Source organism: Panthera tigris, chromosome A2 (assembly GCF_018350195.1).
Source record: "Panthera tigris isolate Pti1 chromosome A2, P.tigris_Pti1_mat1.1, whole genome shotgun sequence".
NCBI lineage: Eukaryota > Metazoa > Chordata > Mammalia > Carnivora > Felidae > Panthera > Panthera tigris.
The window spans coordinates 4,327,195-4,348,702 of record NC_056661.1 but is presented as its reverse complement, the minus strand read 5'-3'; the positions used below and the strand labels follow the sequence as shown (position 1 = coordinate 4,348,702).

The window sequence follows — 21,508 nt, the reverse complement described above, 5'->3', positions numbered from 1 at the left end:
GCCCCCCCAAGGGTTCTTCTTCCTTCTTACACTGGCTTCCATGCAAAACATTCTTGCTGCACCCCTTTCCTTCTTGCATTCTTGCTGCCGCTGAGATAGGTACATATGTCATTTTCTCTTTAGGGTTTTGCCACCAGTCAGCTTCTGGACAGAAAAGACAAAGTAAAACCCTGAGTCCTGGTCCCTGGCCTACTTACAGGGGTGGTACCAGGAAGCCCAGTGTTTTAATTCTCTCAAGTATGGGACTTGTTTAAAACTCTCTCCTTTTGAGCCTCTTTACCACTGTTTGAGGAGGTATTCTATGGGCCCTCTCCCTGACACAGATATCATACACCAAATTATGGACGTGACTTTTGGGTAAGGCTTTTAGGACTTCCTTCACCTGCACCCAGGGCATCTGAGGACTTTCTCTATGAGCCGGGGCCCCAGCTCAGCTCTGCCCTAGGAGAAGGGCCTGCCTTCTTGGAGGTACCCCCCCCCCAAACCTTTTACCCAGAGAGTTGTGCTCCCTGTAGGGAGAGTGGTCTGTGGTCCCTCGGGTCAGGAGGGAGCCTGCATGTCAGGGACCCCCGCCTTCTTTCTTTGGAGCCATCTTTAACTTGTGTCTTCAAGAAAGGAACTGCCTGAATGATTGGTGCTTACCTTCCAGGAGCTTTTACACTAGACCTCGCAGATGTAGATGTGCAAACCTGGGATCCGGTGAAGGCAGGGGGCGCACTGTGCTCCTGTGGCCCTGGGCTGGGGTGGTCTGTTTTCTGTCTGTCCTTGAGGGTCGGGAGTCAGCTGGTGTGTTGCAAGCATTAGTAAATTAGCAGGCACAGAGCAGACACCACCTTGACCTTTGAGTTCTCCCGGTGCTCCTCGCTTTCTGCTGCCCTCCTCATCCCCGTTCCTGGTCACCTGGCTAGATGCTGCTGTCCTTCTGCTTGGATGGCACATCCCTCTAGAAACCTTCCCGGATCCACTCCTTTTCCACACCCTCACCAGGTCGGATGCCCCTGCTCCGCACTCGAGTCACTTTTGCGCTGCTTCTGTGTTGCAACATTCAACTGAAGTCTGACGTCAGCTCTTGGCAGGCAGGGGACACATCTCTCCTTGTCACCACCACACCCTGGAGGCCAGCATGAGGCCTGGCGCCCAGTGGGCACTCGGGTGTGTGGAGTTGCCGAATGAATATTATGATTGAAGCTATGAAGGTAGCGAGATGTGCGGCAGGCCGAGTGGTTCCCAGGCTCTGCTGGGTGGCGTAGAGTGTCCTGTCAGTCAGGGCTGTGTCAGCAATGCCCCTGGGAGCAGCACCGGCCTGAAGACGGGTTAGGGGGTGTGTGTGGAGAAGTCCCAGACATCTGGCAGAGGTTTGAAACAAGAACTCTGCAGCCTTTCTGTGACTGGGCTTGCCTGTCCGTGTTGTCACCATGACTGCAAAGACCAGATCCAGGACGGCCCCCGTCCTCAGGGATTACAGCTGGGCAGTGCCATTTTGCATCTGTGCCTCACAGTTGGGTGGAGGGTGGCACGGGACGCAGGACCAGAGGGAGAGCAGGTCCTGTGGGCCCGATGGCCCGGGGGTTCACTCCTTTCTGCTTCTGGCCAGTGCCCCCGACCCTGCTGTTTGCTGGGGATTGGGAGGTTGGGAGATGTTTCCCGCCCCGGGGCCTGATCAGCATCTGGGATCACGGTTGGGCTCAGGCTAGGTGCCGCCTGGACTGCGTGAGCCGAGCAGGAGCGTGTGGAGGAGGGTTTGGACGTGGCAGCAGCCACCGTGGACTTGGCTCGCAGTGTCATTGAGAGCTTCACGGAGGCCAGAGCGCCTCCCACATTCCCAGCCGGTGGAGCCCACTGTAGTGGGAGCCACTCGGGGGCTCCGAATCGCACCCCACTTCACACACCAGTGTTGGCCACGGCCATCCACAGGATACGGTTCTCACGCCTCCCATCGGGGAGGGGATGGGGAAAGGGGTTCCCTGGTCATACAACTTTGGGGAACATTTGGTTAAGCAGGTTTCTTTACTGTTGATTTTCTTAACCCTTGCTGTGCTGATGTGTTGAGCCAATGCCCCAGGAGAGCTCCTTCTTTCCAAACTCCTTCCATCAGAGAGCATTTTACAGGAACAAAACAGAACACCTGGTTGACAGAATCTGGATCGAATTGTTGGCGTTTGATTAACATTTTCATATTTTCGGTCTTCATGGTGGCCCGGGTATGTCTAGAAATCTCTGGTGGTGTTTTTCCCTTTGCTTGTGACAGACCGGCTGGGCTGGGACTTCAAGCAAAAGTCACAGAAGCCTCATTGCTCTGTCCCCTGTTCATTCCCCAAACTTGGGTTTCAGCCGGCTGAGTGAAGTCTGCTTGTCCAGTGACATAACCAGAGGCAGTTTGATGGGAGCCAGTTAAGAAAAGTCTGTGGCTGCTGTGGTGAGTGTGGGGCGCTCCTCCTTGGAATGGGGTGCATCCGAGTTGTCCTTTTGTAACGTCAGCACTAATTTGCAGACTTAATGGACGTCGGCCCTCCTGGAGCCCAGTGGCAATGAAATCTGTGTGACTCTGGTGCTTTGTGTTTTTGGTGGAGAACTGACGGAAGTTTGTGGCCACATTTTGGTTAGTGTAGTGGTTGGGTTTGTCACAATCACCAAACCATCCATCAGTGGGGGTCCCAGAGGGCCTTGACCTCACCGGTCACCATCCTAGTGACATTTCATGTTGAGCCTTGTGTTGAGCGTCTACTCGAACCTCGTGTTGAGCGTCTACTACGTGTGTGGCTCTGAAGGCACAGCGGTGAACACAACAGAGGCCCCCCCCCCCCGTTCTTCTAGAGCTGCCAACGGGGGGGGGTAGATGTTGGGGGGGGGTGCAGCGAACAAATTACCCCCCACAAGCTCCAGGCCACGAATACAAACACACCCATCCCATCCCTTTTCATCAGGTGTTTTACCCTGAGGTTTTCTGCTCCTGACTTCCTGTTCCCCATTGTGCCTGTAGAGCCTTGCACAGCTTAAGGGCTCAATAAATACTGGCGTGATTACATAGCAGCTGGTGTTACACGTGTGAAAAAGTGCAGAGGGGATTCAGTTCAAACATTTATCGGCTGCTGCTTCGTAGTGTGCACCGGCTGATGAGCCGGGGATGCTGTATCCGTGGTCTCTCCGCCTCCCTGACAGGCAGCCTCAGTGTGACCGGTGGTGGGTGTAGGCCGAAAGCATGCCCAGGCGCACGCACAGGGGGCGGGAATGTAGATCAAACTCGGAGCTTCCAAAGGGATACGGTGCCTGTGCCCGAACGAGTGTAGGCCACGGAAGAGAAGCGAATGTGCTCCAGGCAGACGTCCAGAGCGTGACAGACCACAGGCCGGGCAGTGCCCGGGTAGTGGTCAGGTGGGGGCCGCCTGGGCGGGACTCCGCCCCGTCTGGGAGGGCGGTGCTGCTTTAAGTGTGTGTGTCACACCAGGGCTTCTGGCTGCCGTGCGGACACTGGCCTTCAGGGAGTGAGAGCGGAGGTGCGGAAACAGCAACAAGGCTCTTAACTACACCATAGTGATGGCCGAGGGGGTGGAGGACCCGGGCCGGGATCTGGTGAGGGAGTATCGGCCGGGGTTCCGGTTCTTCAGGAAGCCGCTTTCACAGCTTGGCCCCCGTGGCCTCTCTGTTGCCTCCCTCCGACCCCAGCTGAGCAGCGTGCCCGGTTGTGGTGCAGAGTTGTTCTTCTCACACGGGACCTCTCCCTGCTCGTGCCTTGACCTGCCCTGTGGCTTTGTCCTGTCCCAGGGACCCAGAGGCAGCTCAACTCTCCCTCGTTTGCCCAAATCACCGCAGCCCCTTCTGGGTGCCGACATAATTCCCAGCACCAGAAAGCTCTTCGTCTGCCATCCAGTTGGTTCTCTGTCTGTTCTAATCCTTCCTCAGTGGCCTTCCATCCATTTTCCCCAGCACCCCCTTACCTTTACTTCTCCCTCCATCCAGTATTTGTTGATGCCAAGTATTGATCTCAGACCACGAGTCAGCAAGGGGAGCGAGGCGGTCTCCGATCTCATGGAGTTGATGTCTTAGTAGGGGAGATAGAGCATAACCCATAAATACTTAGTGTATCTGGTGGTCATATGTCCCGAGAGAGAGAGAAAGAAAGAATCTGTGCTTCACCGAGAGGCCGTGCAAGGTTTCTTGTACAGAGTAGTGTGTGTGTTTAGTTAAGTCTGCGGTGGCTACGCCTTTCCTCTCAGGCTGGAGGCTGTTAGAGAAAGGGACAGAAACTAAGCTCAGACCGGCTTAAGCAAAAATCAGCATTTGTTGGCTTAACTGAAAAGTCCAGTGGAGGTGAGGTTAGCTCTGGGCTGGGCTGGACCCACGGCTTCCACCAGTTTCTCCAGGATTCAGTTTCCTCCTCCATCTCCAGCTCTGCTTCCCACTGGATTGACTCCGGTCCAAGGTCCCTTTTGGTGACGTGACACTGCTCACAACCCCAGGGTTACCTTCCACCAGCTCTGCAGTCCCAGCGGAGACAGAGCACCCCTTCACCAGCTCCAACAAAAGTCCTAGACCCAAGTCTCATTCACTGTCAGTGGCCTGGGCTTAATTACATGTTGTGTCCCTTGGGGGAACGTCCTCAGACCTAGAACCCAGGGACGAGGGAGGGGTGGTTCCCCAAAGAAACGGGGAAGGGTTGGAGGGATGCAGGGCCGACCCACACTCACAACCCCCTCCAGTGTGCCTTAGCTCCTTGCAGCGGCTGGGAGTCTAAGGCATAAGTGAGGTCCAGGCCTGGATCTGCAGCCCTGGATGCTGGGCTTGTGGGGTAAAGGGCAGGGCCCGAAGATCTCTGGGGATCCCCATAGTACAAATAGTGTGGATAAGCTGCTGCTGTCCGAGGGCCCCTCCACCCCTCCACCCCTCCGTTGCTGGCATTTATTGTCTGGCATGGGCACATTCGATCATTCATTCACGCGGGTTTGTCAAGCCGCACCAACCCCTGTGCCAGGGACATGGCTGCTTAGGGAATCGTGGAAGCTTCATAGGCGACCCTTCTGTCCCCCAGCCGCCTCCCTTGTACTTTGGTCTCATCCATGTCATCCACCCCAGTGTTCGTCGTGGGTTGTGCGTGGTGAGGACTGTCACGGTGGATCAGACTCAGGGACTCAGGTGCTGCGTGGAGCACAGTGGAGGGAATGGCTGCCGTCAGTGGGCTGTTGCCCCCAAGTCAAGACCAGTGTCTGTTCTACTTCTCCAAAGAGTGAAAATTTGGGGAGATGGGAGTGGGCCAGTGTGCTTTCGATCGTCTCAGTCTTGTCCCTTTTCCTCCTCCCACCTCCTCCCCTCCCCATCTTTAGTGTGGGTGATCGCCATTCCCTCCTGACTAGTAGTGTCTCTGTATAGCCTCCTCCCCACACTGTTCTTTGAACCTGAACCCAACTCCTTTTACAGCACTTTCCCGAATCTTTAGCACAGAGATCATCTGCCCCTGGGGCTCCCCGTCACTTTACAAGCCCCTCTGGCCTCTTCTCTTTGGACTTCAGCATAGCCACTTCTTCTCAGGAAAGTTCTCCTGACTCTCTAGACCAGCCGCTATGACCAGCTCCCCACGCGACTGCGCTCTCGAACCAGAGGTTGTGTCCCCTCCCACCTAGCGGTCCTACTGGGTAAAGCTGGTGTAAGGGAAGGTTTTCTGTTATCCTGGCTTCCCAGGACCGAGGGCTCCACAACAGCAGGGCTGTGCGGTGCTCCCCATATTCATGATCCCCCTCGCTTCCCATCCATTGTCTGCTCTCGAGGCTTTGAATGCTGACGAGGGCCCTGGGTGCACCCCACCATACCCAACCCCCAGGCAATGAGGCAGGCAGCATCCGGGCCTGCCCCCACGGGTGAACGTAGTCCTCACCCACAGTCCCCGCTGCCATCCACGCAGGCACGAGTGGCAAAGGGCTGTAGATTCAGCTGCCCCTGGGTAAGAGAGAAATGGTGTTGCCTGAGAACAATAGGTCTCATCCCGTGTCTGAACATTTCAAAGGGTGTCTTCCTTCCACAACAGCTATGCACGATGGACTCAGAATTTTCGCAACTCCTTAAATCCTTTTTTTTATTTTAATGGGCAGTCACTTAGAGATCCAGGTGGAATGTCAGGTGACTCAACCAGGGTAAGCTCTCCAAAGAGCATGAGCTGTGTGGATAGAGGTTGCAGTCTGGTTATCCCCCGGCCCCTGCTGGCCTATAAATTTAAAAAAAAAAAAAAAAAAAGATAAACCTAAACTAGTCTTCAGCATTTGAAATTCAGGAGATGCCACGTAAAGGTCTGACATCTCTGTGCCACATTTCTGCAAGGCCACGGTTGATGGCGCAGAACGGCATTGCCTTGGATACCCTGCAGCGTGCCGCCCTCCCCACCACTCTCTGTCCATCACTGGCGTGGCTGTTCTAAGAGAGTCTTGCAACCTTTTTCTTGATGTATAACATGCACCAGAAAAGTGCACACACCCTAACATTAAGTGTCAGATGTTCACAAACAACACGCCCCCGTGGCTACTTTAAGAAACCATTTTCTAAGTGATTTTGACGTTCTTTGGAGTTACTAGTTTTATATCGGGTTTGGTTTTTGCTTTTAACTTATTACAAACAAATGCAGCTTTGTTTACTGTATGAATATAGTGTTGGGGGGAAAACAACCAATTTTTCTTTTTGCAGAAAAACCTGCCATTGCTCCGCCCGTCTTTGTGTTTCAGAAGGATAAAGGACAAAAGGTAAGGGGCCGGTATGTTCTCTCGTCACATGATTACTCTGATCTGTTTTCTCCCAGAGGTCTCTCCCAGGTCACAAGGCCAAGGGTACTTCTCTTTTAAGCCTTCACTTTGAGCTTGAAAGGAAAAGGTCCTGTGGCTTTAAGTTATCCTGGTGAGAGGTTAAGACGGGCGTGTGTGAAAAGGGTTCAGAAGCCTTGCTATGAACAGTGGTAGGAAGCTGCTTTCTAATTGTTAATGGTTCATTTTAGAAATGCTTCTGTACATTAGGAAGAGTAGGAGAGAAAAGGTAGAAGGAAGGGGGAGGGGGAGGGAAGGAGGAAGGAAGGAGAGCGAGTAATGGTGGTTCAAGGGGAAGACAGGACCTTTAAAGATTTTAGGGAGATATTTTGGCCCCCAACCAACTTGGCAGAAATGCATTTAGAATAATTATCTCGTACTTGGCTTGCATTCTGTATTTACCATCCATCTTTGTTCTTTGTTGCCTTCTTGCTCTTGGATTTCAAATGTCTCGGTTGCGCTGATGTTGGAAATACCTTGCCTAACTCCTAGCAATGAATGAGCTAGCGGTTTGTCAAAGGCCTGATTGTTAAAGGCCTGATTGGTGCCATGGTAGCGTTCTGATGTCGCATGCTGCCGTTTACCTAGAAGTCGTTGATTTTATGTCTGTCCCTGACCAATCAGTGTGGAAGATTGGGGTTGTGTCCAAGGTAGTTGATGTTCTGTGGTGATGCTTCCCAAGCTTATATGAGGACTCTACTTGGCCAAAAAAATAGTTGATCCCTCCCACCCCACCCCTCACCCCCAGGACAGCAGGTATAATTTAATACCCTTTGCAAGATTTCAGAGTGACCAAAGTGCTAGATTTGGTGTGTTTTGACATCTGTTTGTATCTTTCTTTTCTTTTCTTCTTTTTTTTTTGTTTTTCTTCTTGAGAGAGCGCAAAGTACACACGAGGGAGGGGCAGAGGCAGACAAAGAATCCCTAGCTGGTTTCACGACACAGGGCTCGATCTCAAGACTGTGAGATCATGACCTGAGCCGAAATCAGGAGTCAGATGCCCAACTGACTGAGCCACCCAGGTGCCCCAAATCCATTTACATCTTGTTGATAAGAACAGATCCGTTCAAAAGCTCTCCTTTTGGAGACTTGTGATCCACAGGCGAGGTGTCTGCTAGATGCCCGGTCCTCTGGCGGTGTGGCCAGCCCTGAAGTCCGGGACCGCTGGTCTGGCGATTTGGGACTCCTCACAGCCCAGCTACTGCTCCTAGACCCTGTCCCTCGGTCTGAGAAGAGAGGCCAGGCTTCTGTGTGGCCCACGTTTTCCTGGACCTTGTTCAAGTACGGTGCCAGGAAGAGAGCGTGTGTGCGCGCAGGGGGGCAGGAGGGAGAAGTGGTGTCTTAAACCCACGAACACACACACATACCCTTGCAGGGTGCCTTCTTGTGAGCCGGGGCTCGTGTGCTTGTCTTGCTCTCATGTTAAACTTTCCCATTGTTTGTTCTTCTGCTAAAGAGAGAATGACAGCACCCAAGGAAACATTCTTCCTGTTTCGTCTCAGTTTTCCAGGTGCTGTTTTCAAGACACATCAGCCCTCTGGGGTCTCCTCTCCCCTGGGCCTTGACTAGTACACGTAGCTTAATTACAAGTATCTCTGTCATTTGTCTTTTGGGGGTTCGCTCACAGAGAAGGGGCTGGTGCGCCTTTGCTAACTCTTAGAAATGCATGTGTTCATTTTCTGTTTCAGATGTGAAAGTTGCTTCTCTCAGGCTTTCTGTAAAACGAGGATCTTTTAGAATTTTGAACGTTTTTATGATCTTTTGAACCACTTTGAAACGGGTCGGCAAACTAAGGCCTGCCACCACCGCCTGTTTTTGTAAATAAAGTTTTATTGGCACACAGCCATGCCCACCCTGTTCCCAGTAGCCGAGGCTGCTTTCCAGCTGTGACAGCAGAGTGAGGTAATTTGGGCAGAGACATATGGCCCACAAAGTCCAAAATACTTAGTAGCTGACCCTTTACAGAAAAAATTGGCCGACCCCAGATTTAAATTTAGGAATTAATACTTTCAACCCGAAGACTTGGACAACCAGCAGGAAGAAACACTAAAATGTAGCATTTGTTCGGCCAAATTTAGAATGTTTTTTAAATCTCTGACTCCCATTTCATTACTGTTTTCACAGTCGAAGTGCTTCTTGCCTGCAGCCTTGTGGCTCGGAGGCTATAACTTCCACGTATTACCTCCAGCAGGTTGGGGTGAGGCTGAATCAGAAGAGTAGCTAGGAAACTGCTCAGCATCATGTTAAAAATGTGCAAATGTAGTTCTTATCAAAACATTCACTCCGAGCCAACTCTAAATGGGCTTCTAAAAATAACCGATCTCCGGTTCCTCAGAGTTCAGCCCTCCACTTCTGCCGGGCCTGCGGGACCAGATCCCCGGCAGGACGAGGGAAGTCTCTGCGTGTTTGCGAAGGAGGGCCTTCTGTGACCGTTCATGAGGGCAGCTGTCTGAGCTGTTGGGTGGGTAGTGGCCGGGTGAAGGTGGAATGTTCCTTTCTTTCTCTGCTGCTTATGACGGCTCAGAAGCGAGGCGGCGCTGCAGGGAGCAGCCGTGGCACTTCTGACAGACGAGGGTTCGAGCCTCGTTCAGTTCCCATCTCCCTGGCCCAGGTTCCAGCCCGTCTGCTTCTCACGTTGCAGAAGCAGAGCTGGGAACGGGCCGCACAGGCTGCTCTCGTTTTGGTTTCTCCTCTCCTGTCCACCTTTGTATTTTGAAAATATTCAGTCCTCAGAAAAGTTAGAAGACTGAGCCCGCAGACGCCGGGATGTCCTTCACCTGGCTTCACCTGGCCTCAGCGCGGACATCTTTGTCTTAAATGCTGGAAGCACTCGACTATAGGTGGTGCCCACCTGATGCTTTTCCCCTAAATCCTTCTGCAGGTGCCTCCTGGGAATAGGGCGGCCCTCTCCATGGCCCCAGAGCTATTGTCACTCCTAAGCAAGTGATGCTTATTTTAGAAATGTCCTTCAATATGTAGGCCATATTTATGTTGTCCTAATCGTCGGCAAAATGTCCCTTACGACTATCTCTGGAGCCCTTTCTTGACCCACAAAGACCAGGAAGTCCCACTGTCAAATGTGGGACCACTGACTTCCCTTTCAGTAAACTGTCTCTAAACCACCCAGCGGGCTGCCCTTCAAAGAACTTGTGTCTCTCCTCCCCCTGCCAAGGAGAACACTCCACAGGCCCAACTATTATCTGAACCATGATTGAGGCAAAAGATTTGAAATCAAAAAGAGAAAAAATGAAGCTGTTAGCCCAGGCGGGGTTTTTGGTTTTGTTCAGTAGCAAAGCCACGTGGCGTCTTCTGTCAGTCCTAACCACAGTCCAAGTTGCATTAACAGCAGGCTACAAATTGGTGGCGGTGGCCTGCCAGTGGTGGCATCTCTTAGTGTCAGCACAGGTTGTCAGATCCCCCTATTGTTCCCTGTTAGAGAAAGCAGTTGACAGTTTGAACTCCAGCCCTAACGCCGAAAATCCAGTTGGACCCAGACCCAGAGCCCAACCGACAGCCCAGAATCGTCCTTCCTTCCTCCCATGCTCTCATGCTTCCTCAAGAGGGCGCTCCTCGTGAACGGCTTGCCTTCACGTATTTCTGTTTCTTAACTGCCTTGAATGGAGACCCGTTTGGTTTTTTCTTCCTTTTGATGTAAAGAGATTTTCGAAACTCCTTAGGAGTGTGTTTCATTGATTGTGACGACTGATGTTTCTTTCAGACACTCTGTCTTCCGAGTGTATTACTCTGCAGGGGTAAGGCTTTGTGGGAGTTGCACTTGGCCAATGGGGTAACGTCTGCTTGGTAGAAAGACAAAGCAGTTGCAGAGATGCTGATGGGCTGGAAGGAAGGGGTCACTGAATGCTGCCACAGTATGTTTAGACCCAGTTTCAAAGCTTACTGCTGATTAACAAGCCTATCCTGTGTGCGCGTGTGTGTGTTTTGGTTTTTGTCAGCCATGTATATTTCAGGATGATGTCAAAGGCTCCCAAAATCTTGATGCCAGAGTTTCACAAATATGTTGAAAACCTACAGGCCCTGTCTTGGTTCTCTAGAGCTCCCTTTTCCTGTCCAACAAAAATACTCAGACCCAAGTAGAAAACGTTGGAATGGCATATGTGTTTCTTTTTGGTCCTCCAGTTTAGCCGTCATTTCAAGTTCAATGCCATGAGAGCATTTGAACATTCGTGCTCTAAAAGCAGGGGTAAAAAAAAACAAAAAACCCAAGTGGTTCTAATTAGAGATAGGCCATTGTCCACAGAGCTTATGGCTTAATGTTCTCTTATCGGGTGTTTAATCTCCAGCCGTAAAGTAGCACCCAACTGGTGCATGGGCCAACCTCTGCATGTTGAGTGGGTTTGAGGGACAGCTTGAGAAGGAAGGCTTTCGTGTCTGTGCTTCTCCCCTTTATAGGAAGAATCGGTTTTGCTGACTTGTTCGGTGTATGAATGAGCTCACATTTTGTTGCTTTTGCTTTCCTCAGAATGTTCAAAAGTTCTCTCAAGTCGTCTTTGTAGAGTTCCTTTGATCCAACAGACTGGCATTTTAAGGAATAGCCCCCAAGCCCTATGTAAAGAGGTTTTAGTCACTTCACACTCAGAAGAAGAGTGGCCAGGTCTGTGGAAGGACAAGGTGGCCACTCAGTTCACAGAGCGAGAGAAATGACTCCGTGTTGTGAACGATGCCAAGCGGGAGATTTGGGGACCAGAGCCCATGTGTTGCAGGACACCGGCTTTGTAACCCATTCCTCAAGAGCTCCCGTTCGTCCCAGAGCTCCCGGTCCCTGGGAGCCCCTCCAGAATCCCAGGAACCACCTCGTAGGAAGCCAGGGGTGTTGTACCTTCAAGAACAAAAATTTCCAGAACCAGCTTTCTCTTACCCTGGCTGTTTTCTAAATACACCCTTGCCAAGGTATTTGGGGTGAACGTGGGAAAATCCTAGGCCAAGGGTCTCCCTCCTCCAGCTGAACTCCCACCCATCTGATAGAAAGCCAGCTCTCTGTGTCTCTGGCAGCTGGTTTGGTCACCCCGCATCTGCACTCACTGAGGCGAGAAAGCGCTCCCTTTATCTCAGGTTTAAGCGGAACGAATTGGAAGGTGCTAGAAGCACTGTAAGCCGTGTACACTCCGTTTTGTAGGCTATTCCAGGCCTGCCTCCCCTCCCCCACTTTTTTAATGGACAGAAATGGTGCTGAGGGCCAACTTCCCTCCTCAGTATCCTTGCAGAGGTGGGTCATCAACCCCCAGAGACAAATGGACATAACCGCCCCTGTTCCCCTCCGGTAGAGGCCCTGCCCCCATCTTGGTCTCCAGGAGCGTCGTTCCTCGCTCACAGCCCATAAGCACAGTAGCTCCAGGCTGCAGGTTGTGGAAATGGGGTCCCAGGCCTCCTGCATACCTCAAAGCTCCCTGCAAAGTTAAACAGCAGCCAAGTCCGCACTCATTTTCCATTCTTTCATTCTGGAGGGCCAGTTTCGTCGGGCAGAACACAACAGCATGTGCCAGGCTTCTTGTCTCATCCTCCCAGGCAGGGGCTGCTGAAGTCTGAACGTCTCTAGCCCTTCGATCCCCGCCCACCCCTTGCCCTGTGTTGCAGCCTTTGTTTACATTGAAGGAAAATTGTCTTTTTTGCTCCCAGTCCTCTGCAGAGCAAAAAGACTTGTCGGATTCGGGAGAGGAGCCTCGGGGGGAGGCTGAGGCCCCCCACCATGGCACGGGTCACCCCGAGTCAGCTGGTGAGCATGCCCTAGAGCCTCCTGCCCCCGCTAGCGCTTCAGCCAGCACTCCTGAAGCCCAGCTTCTTCCTTTCCCGCGAGAACTGGCAGGGGTAAGTCCACCTCCACCCAGCACTCCACGGCCTGGGGGTCCCAACCCAGACCGGCCCCTTTCCCTTTGGGCTCCTCAGGTCAGACCCTAGACCGCAAGCAGCCGATCATAACTGAAAAGATGATCATGATCTCTGCAGCACCCTTTAATTCTTGCTGCCAGAAAGTCAGGGAAGATTGAGTCCCCTTTTTCATTGAGACTTTCTAAACGGGGGAATTTATATACACCCCTAGCAAGAAGCAAATCCTGTTGCCTGAGAGAGACATAAGGGGTCAAAAGAGGGATTGAGTAATGGGGTAGAACCTTCCAAATCAAATTCGACCCCCTCTCCGTCCTTCCATTTTTCTTTCTCCTCTCCCTGAATTTGGGCGTTCAGGTTCAGGGCCTTAGAAACACCAGTAGCCCCAGCTTCCTTGATCTAGAGGAAGAGGAGGTGTCTAAAGCAGACTGCTTTGCAAGACCGGTTGTGTTTGGACTGTGGTTAGGCTGTGAACTGCTTGTCTTCAATCAAAGCAGGAAGAAGAAAAGACTCTTCTTTTGAATCCAGAGGGAACCCCTTGAGCCCTTTATCTTTGTATTGAGAAGGCTTTTGAAGATTATAGGTGGAGAAGATTGTGAACTCTCGAGAACAAGAAATGTCTTGAGTGTTTGGAGGTTGATAAAATGGGAAAGGTAAACATCACCCTACATTCAGGATTGAAAACTCCACGTGGGTACCTAAGACCCCCATTCTGGCAGGGAAAAATGACTCTTAAGGAAACGAGGAACCCTGCTGTGCACACCCAACACTGGGTAGCCATCCAGGGTGTCCCAGTCCCAGACCTTCAGCGATCCCTTGTGTCACATCACCAGGGTGCTTAAGGAAATGATGAAAATTCAGTTACAGCCACCAAACCCTGGGACACACAGGAAGAAGTGATGTTCAGCAGAGGTGAGGTTGGAGGCCACTTGGAACATTTTGGAGGAGTCAGTGTGTAGTGGAAGAAGAATAAACGGCCTTTACCGTGTGTCGGGCAGCAGTGACAGGGGCAGTCCCTCATGGTGTACAAGTGGGTTTGGGCCCAGTAAAGATTCCGGCCGGGAGGCACCCACACCAAAGTGTTCCAGGGGTTCACAGGCAAGCACAGAACTGACAGAGCAAGAATTAGGAGATGATCACTTTTTCGGTTGGGGGCCCAGCAGCTCCTGGAACCTTCTGCTGAGCAGGTATTGTGAGTTATTGTGCCTTCAGCCTCCGCAGGCACAGGAAATCGTGTCCTCGGTTCCCTGAGAACAGACGACCTCCGTGTGGATCTGCCCAAGAGGCTCTGGGGCCCTTTGCTGCTGTCTGGTTTGAACAGCACAACAGCTCACAGAGCCGCCTGTCACTCGAGAGGCTGAGGGTTTTCGATTGAGAGTAGCAAATGGGTAGGTCACAGAGGTGGAGTCGCAGCAGCTGTTCCTCCAGAGGCACACAGGCTGGTGTGGGCCTTATCTAATGCCCATCTGGTAAGACCAGGGTGGGGGGTGGGGGTCTCACCTTCTGCCTGCGGCCGGGCCAGATGGGGATTTCTGTAGCCTGGCCGATGGGACTGGACTTCTCAATTCTTGTGGACTTTGGGTCAGAGGCTCTAATCCCCCAAAATTCAAACCATCCCCAGCCTGGCCATGCAAGGTCAAGTGTTAACAGTGGGAAACCTCAAGCCGGGTTGTGGGTCACCGGGGGAGGAAGTCAGGACCGGGGGGAGCAGTCGAACATACCAGCATAGCAGCAATGGCCGTGCACATGACACACACATGTGCTGTTTGGTTTTAGCATTTGTAGCTGTGGGAGTCCCTGGTCCCATCAGAAGCCCGTCAGTGCCACCTTCACATCATTTGGTGATAGCTCTGAGCCAACCAGGACTTACTCCTTTGGGTTCTCAGCAGAGAAAACTGGCTTGTTGCCAGTGGCTGCCATTAACTGGCTTTCTCTAGTGATCGGGCATGTTCAAAGCAGAGTAAACTTTTTCTAGGTCGCTTAGGGCATAAATTAAAGCAGATGGAACCTGATCCCAGTTTCTTCTCAGGTTGAGATGTTCCTTTGGTTAGCTAGGACTAGTTGCTCTCACATCCGAACAGATTTGGATCTTGCCCTGTACCACACTGGAATTCAGGAAACCGCCCACCCTGACCCAGCCAATCTCGTCCATCACGTTTAGTCTGTTCTTTATTGCATGATCCCTTGAGGAAACGTAAAGCTGAAAGTTCTTTATAATAAATAGCGACTCGCTGAATTGTTGCTTAGAGAGGGCCCGCTCATCTTTCAGTCTCCCCGGACTCTGGCCATCTAAGACTCAGTACCGGGAACAAGCCTCTATATATCAGACTTCCTGGCTCTCAGAAGACAGCTTGGAGAAGACCAGACCACATCCAAATTAAGTTCTCTGATCCGGAGAAAGCAGGCAGCTCTTTGTGCTTACTCTGAGTCTGGCTTAAGTCTCCTGGACTGGTGCTCAGAGCCAAGGCCCTGCTGAGCCCGAAGTGTGTTTATTAGACCCACCAGGAAGCTTAGGTCCTGGAACCAGACCCCTGGCTGGACAGCTTCCCTCCTCTTCTAGGTTCTGCATGGGATTTGGACCCTCATTTCACACCCCCCGCCCGACATTCAGACCTTCGGAGGCCATGATTTTTTTTCTTCAGTATCTACCTTTTTAGTAAGAAGTTCTGAGCTGGTCACCCAGTTGCAGAATAAACAGCATTGAATCAGCCCATAGTGCCTTTGAAGACAAGGACATGTCCGGAGTCCCCTCCCTTGATTGATTCTTCATCCCAGGCGTCCATTTCCCTGTAGCCCCAGCCAGGCAAGCTTTCTAACGGATCAGTCCCTACTGGAGTCGCTGAGGCCCAGGCAAGCCAAATGGTGTCTGGCATGGTCTCGTTTTCTGGTCTTTTCTGGGAAGTCGGGAAGGCAGTGCTGTTCACTCCTGCTTACTCTCCCTGTGTGTCAGCTTTGGAGACACAGTGGCCAGCTCCATTCCTTCCCCTTGGATCGGCCTAGCACCTTTGTCCTTCTTGAGGCCATACCAAGCAGCCTCATGAGAGCCATGGTTTCTCAGGGCATGGGGTGGGGGTGGGGGATCCTGGATAAGCACAATGGTCATAAATTTTCACCGTTTCATCCTTTACAAAGAACTGAAGCTTCCACGTCTGCAGTCCAGGGTCCTGTTCCGAGTTAGACGTTACCATCTATTTTGTCCTTGGCAAGAGGGACACGCACACCTCACAGAACGAGCGGCTCCCCCCGAGGTTCCCGTGCTCTGAGGGGAGAGGGCTGCCGCCCCTGTGATTCTTTCCACCTGTCCACAGCAGCCGCCACTGTGGGGGCTTTTCATCTTCTGTAAGCCCGAAGCGAATTGAAGGATTCTCTTTGGGCTTCTTTCTTTCCTGCCTCCTTATGTAAGTGTTGATTTGGGATATGTTCGTCACGGTGTCCCAGATGGGTGCTGACCCCAGTGTCCTCTAGGTATCCTCCCAAAACCCTGACCCTCAAAGAGGTGGATTCTAGTGTGGGAAGAGGCAGAGGAGGAAATGGGGCCTTCACACCTGCTTCTGCCCTGGCTCCTCCCCACAGAGGAATCCTGGAAGCCTGTTCTTCGAGTCCCCATGGCTGTGGCTCCTGAGCTTTGGATGCACACTTCCGGGGTCCGAGGAGCCGTAGCTGTTTGTGCCCTGGGCATTGTTCTCAGCTGACCCCAATCGGCCTCTCCCTTGGTTGGGGTGAGGGGTGGCCCCTGACTACCAGGCTGCTATGTTGGCAAAAAGTGTGCGTGGAGACTGCGTTGGCCTTGTTTGGGGCCGGGGTTGGCTTCAGAGGGAGTTGCTTTGCTCCAGTCCTTTCCATTTGGGGAGAAGACAGCACGAGACAGCCAGACAGCAAGCTGAGACCTTCAGTGCAGTTGGGGGGTGGGGGCAGACCTCAGGCTCACGTGGGCAGCTGGAAGAGTTGAGGGTTTCTGGAAGAGTTGACATATCCAAAGGCAAGCAGAAATTACTTCCTTGTGCATTGTCTTGTTTCTTTGTGCTAGTTCCTATTGAGGAGAGTTGCTGGCATCAGTTTCCTTACTGCTTCTGAGTTGGCTAGTTCAGACCCCACAGGAGGTTCCAGCAGCTTCTGGAAGGTTCTTCCTGGTGGGGGAATCTCCTGTGTTGTCCTCCCCTGGCCTTGGCCTCTCAGCTTTTCCAGGACCAAGACACCAGTCACATGCCTCTTAGAAGAGATTTGAGGTGTGGGTTTGAGGGTCTCCTGGGGCTTATAAGGGACTAGACGTATCTGAATCTTGTCTGGCCAGGCACCCTCTCTTCTCCAGGTCACCGAAGGGGCTGCGACCAACTCGGGCTCCATTTATGCAACGAGTGCATGCCGAGCATCTTTTGTGCACAGCGTCCCGGGTGTTCTGTGCTGAGCTGTGGGCAGAACAGCCAGACGGACACGTTAGATCCTTTCCAGCTGGTACACAAACGGCAGAGGCGCGAGAGGCTGTGGGTGGGGTGGAGAGGAGCAGCTTCCGCTCGCTGTGTGGCGGGATAGTGAGCGAGCTCGGCTTCCCCCGGAGGAGGGTTCCCCCTGGAGGAGGCCATGCTGAGCGGAGCTGCAGGAAACTCGTCCCAGGCCTTGGGGGCAGCACACACAGAAGGAACCCTGAGGCGGGAACAGTGTTGGCAGATTGAGAAAACAGGAAGGAGACTGGGAGTCTGAAGCGTGACAGCAAGGAGGGGTCGTAGGGCATGGACAGACGGGGCCCCGGAGGCCTCAGCTCTTGGTCTGGGCACACTTCTGGGGGGGTCCTGGCACCCATCACATTCTTAAGGAGACTCCCGATTCCTGAGACATCTGGGGTGTTGTTGGCATAGGTAAGAAAGTTCGGTGTCAGTTAAGAACCCCAAAACACGTGAAGCAAAAATTGACAGAACTGAAGGGAGAATTCAGATACAGTCGTAGTGTCGGAGAGCCCAGCACCCCAGTGGAGTAGTCTGCAGGGCTCCAGGAGGGCTCGGACAGCACTCAACCCCGCTGGCCTGGCAGGCCACCTGCCCCAGAGAACATTCCAGACGGCGCTGTGCTGCAGAGTAACCGGGACACTCTCCAGACAGACTGCTTGCGGGGCCACAAAACAAGTGTCAGTAAGCTGGAGATGACTGAAATCACACAGTCGTTTGCAAGCACAGTGGAAGAAAATCGGAAATGTGTAGATTTCTGGAAATCCGCACATGGGGAAATGAGACAAGATAGTTTGCAGGGCAGAGGGAAGTTAGGTGCAGAGGCCTCTTGGCATTGAGCTGGTGGAGGAACACCCTTTTCGGCAGCTGAGGAAACAGGAAGCTGGGGCGTGACAAGCTCTCTGGACTGCTGACCAGGCTAGGGGCCACTCTTCTGCATGGAATGCAGGGACACAGGCCTTAGCAGCTTCTCTGAGGCCCTCAGAGCACCTGAGATATGTGTCCCTTCACTGAACAAATGCCAGGCGAGGTCCCACTGTGTGCTGCGTGCCAGCGCCCTCCTGGGACTCAAGCCGGTGGAGGCCGTGACACAGATCGCACGATCAGCGTGAGAGGCGGAGGACTGCAGGGGACAACGAGGCCAGAGGACAGGGGTGGGTGTGAGGGGGTTGTCAGGTGAGGAGCCAGGGACAAGAGAGCAGGACCGGGGGCGGGGGCCGTTTCCGGATCCCAGAAGTCGCTCTGCGGAAGTAACAGATCCCACGGGATCTGAGAGGCTGCCACGTGTGGGGTTGGTACAGCCAGAATGCTTAGTGGGGGAGAGGAGCGAAGCACCAGGAGCCACGGGACCAGACCTGGGTCTGGTGTGAAGGAACAGGAAGGAGGTACCTGGGTCTGCACCTCAGTGATGTCACCCAAGGAAGGGGATGGTCCTGGGAGAAAAGGTCTGTTGTGCCAGCGTCATGGCTCTGTGTGGTCAGATGCCACCCCAGTGCTTAGTCCTGGGCTTGGGGCCATCTTCTTAACACCCCTGGCCCCGTCCCCATCCCTGACTCCTCATCTGGCTGCCCCAGGATGTGACTTCACATCTGGACCCTTGTCACACAAGGGCATAACATCCAGCGGAAGTGAGCCGGCTGGGAGAGCCCCACCTTGGCCGGGCGTTGGGTCGGGCTGAGTGCTGCCCCACCTGCTTATCCCACTGACCCCGTCAATCTCCCTGAGGCGCCGGTGCCGGCGCCCCCATTTCCCAAGCAAGGAAACGAGCCTGGGCAAGTGAAACAGTTTGCCCAAGGTGTACCTGTAGGAAGTGTCGAGCTGGGAGAAAGTACTGCAGGCCTTCCAGAGGGGTCGAGCCCCTTGAGGCTCCTGCCGCCGGCTTGTGCCCATCTGGAGCCCGCCTGCCCGACTCCTCCCGTGTTTGATTTCGTGTGGGACCCAGTGGTGTGCTCACAGCTGCCCCACGGGCTGTCGAGCCCCTGTTGTGTCATGAGGGGTTCGTTTACTAAGCACTCTGCTGGATGGCCTCCCCTGCGCCCCCGGATCAGCCTTTGCGGATGTGGGGACAGCAGCCGTCCTCGCCCCTTCACAGAGGCTTGCAGCGGGCGCTTAGAACAGCTTGTGTTTCTGACTCCAGCCCACGTTGTCAGCTCACACAGGAGAGCGTGCCGCCTGGGATCCTTTGCTCTCCCTGTCCCTTAGGACAGGGTCTGCACTCCGGGCCTCTGTCTACAAGCTAAGATGGTGAAATATACACGTGGCCCAAAATGCTGAAAGTCCTTTGTGGCCCTTTATGGGGAAAGTGGCGCCCAGGGCTCCAGCCGGTGCTCACAGCCCGTTATTTTCGTTATTTAGGGCAGTTACTGCAACTGTCTCCACCCCGCCCTCGGCTCACAGAGCACTTTCCCAGGCGCGCCTCATCTAATCCCTAACAGCTCCTCCAGGCAGGTGGTCCTCCTTTGGCTAACCTTGACCCCTAGGGGCTTTTCTGAAAATAAGAAAATTGGCTCCTCTGCTCACTCCCACGTTCAGTGCCCCGGGAGGACTGATGTGCACTCGTCAGTGTTTGCTTCTGGCTGCTTCTTTCAGAAGAGTCACACGTCTCTGAGAAGGGCTGTCTGCTAGGGGTTGGGTATTATCTGGGGGTTGGGAACGGGGCCTCATCCTAAGGCTTCTGGATGGCTAGTTGTGAACATTCTAAAACTAAACGTTGTTAAGGAGGAAATTCTTCGGCCACCTTCTGACCTCGCTGGTGATTTTTTGGTAGGTTGTGTGGTCTGCTGAGTTGTTCTGAACACTGCATCGGACTTAGGTCCCAGGCATCACAGTTCTGTATCTTCTGGAAATAATAACCTTGAAGGAAATAATACCTTGAAGCAGCGTTCTGCACTGTGCAACAAGCCAGGGCAGGGAATGGAGGCTGCTACGATCCGGTGTTAGGTGACCATTTTACCCAGTCTGGCTGCCCTCCAGAGCGGAGCGAGTCACTTGCCAGCTCTTGGCAAAGTGAATTCCAGCCAGGCACCGTTTCACTGTGCTTGACTGGGGTGGGAGGGGGGGGCGGCGGGTGGCACGTAGTTAGCTGTGACCTGTGGAGAGACAAAGACACCAGTCTTTGTGCAGTAAACATGTTCTCAGCCCATGGACTCCTTGGCCCCATGGCCTGGAAAGGCAGACACAGAAGGTTCTTGGGGGGATTTTTGAGCCTAATGTTAAGTTGAAAGTCTGTCCGTGACTTGGGTGCCTGAGCTCAGGGAGTTGGCCCCCAGGGCCGCGTTTCAGGACGCACTCACTGAAGAACTCCCACGCTGCCGGGTGCGGGGCAACCTGGCCCTCTCTCACCGCCCTGCCGTGTGCTCTCGTTTCAGAGGCCAGCCGGAGGCTCCAGCCCCGAAGGTGGAGAAGGTGAGGAAATCTCTAAAACGGTTCATCCTCTTTGGTTGTAAAAGTGAAAGCAACCTGACTTTCTCCTCCTCTTCTTCCTCCTCCTCTTCTTCCTCCTCCTCATTTTCTGTAGATTCCGACCGAGAAGATGGAAATTACTGCCCTCCTGTCAAGCGAGAAAGAACGTCCTCTTTAACCCAGTTCCCACCGTCGCAGTCAGGTAACCGTTGCAGACCGTTCCCAAGCGGTGAAAGCGTCCGTGCTCCCCTCTGATGTCTCCTGCTCGGCCCAGATCCACTTAGAATCCATCTGAGGCTCAGCGTCTGCCAGGGATGAGGCTCAAGTGCTCCCCACTCGAGAACCCGTGCCACTTACAGAGGCTTGTGACCTAGCCGACTAAAAGAAAATGCACCAGGAAGTAGTCCCTCTAAAAGAGAGGGAAAGGACGGTCAGTCCTGTTGGGAGCTGTGGACATTAAGTACGTGTCCTCCTGCTCGGGCGTGTGACTGTGTCTGTAGACTGCAGGCATAGGAAGCGAAAAGTAGTGCGACCTCCTGACCCTTCAGGCACGTGCCTAGAGCTTGGCAGTCTGGTCCAGAAGCCCAGACACACACACACGGTACATAACGAACCAAGTGGCCCCGGAAGACACTTCGGTGATGGAATGCCATGAGCCCCCAAAGGAGGAGGGCTTGGTGGGACCTTGGTGGGCAGGCCAGGCTAGGACCCTGTGGAAGTGGCTGGGCCCGAGGGCTTGTATGGAGACCGATGCAGGAAAGAGGGCATTGCCCAGAGTAGAGAGAGATGCCGGGGCTACTTGGTGAGAGGTTCTCTGAGCCTGGGGACAGCCCTGCAGATTCAAGGGCAAACATAGCCTCAGGGCTTGCCCCTTCCCCTCCCCATCTTGACTTGGTCCCCCTGGCGTCGTCCGTGTTCTCAGTCTTGGCGCCCAAGTGCAGACTCAGAGATGCGTATGTGTTTAGAGAGGATCTCCGGTTACCTATCTTGGCATCCATTCTTGGGAGGTTTGTGTAACTGTGAACCTTAATGATGTCACTCTAAGAG

The 21,508-nt window shown here is 53.3% G+C and overlaps 1 protein-coding gene across 8 annotated transcripts in view; it reads left to right on the top strand.

Annotated features, from left to right (window-relative positions):
• RANBP3 (RAN binding protein 3) overlaps positions 1-21,508 on the top strand; it is a 55,091-nt gene that overhangs the window by 13,639 nt on the left and 19,944 nt on the right. For 4 of the 8 annotated variants that reach the window (XM_042977909.1, XM_042977908.1, XM_042977906.1 and 1 more), the window contains exons 2-5: positions 6,667-6,722; positions 12,414-12,602; positions 20,428-20,464; positions 20,577-20,663. In XM_042977909.1, coding sequence (XP_042833843.1) covers positions 6,667-6,722; positions 12,414-12,602; positions 20,428-20,464; positions 20,577-20,663 — 369 coding nt within the window. Of the gene's footprint in view, positions 1-6,666; positions 6,723-12,413; positions 12,603-13,117; positions 13,274-20,427; positions 20,465-20,576; positions 20,664-21,508 lie in introns of those variants that run through there. The other 4 variants (XM_042977913.1, XM_042977912.1, XM_042977910.1 and 1 more) reach the window with 2 other exon arrangements.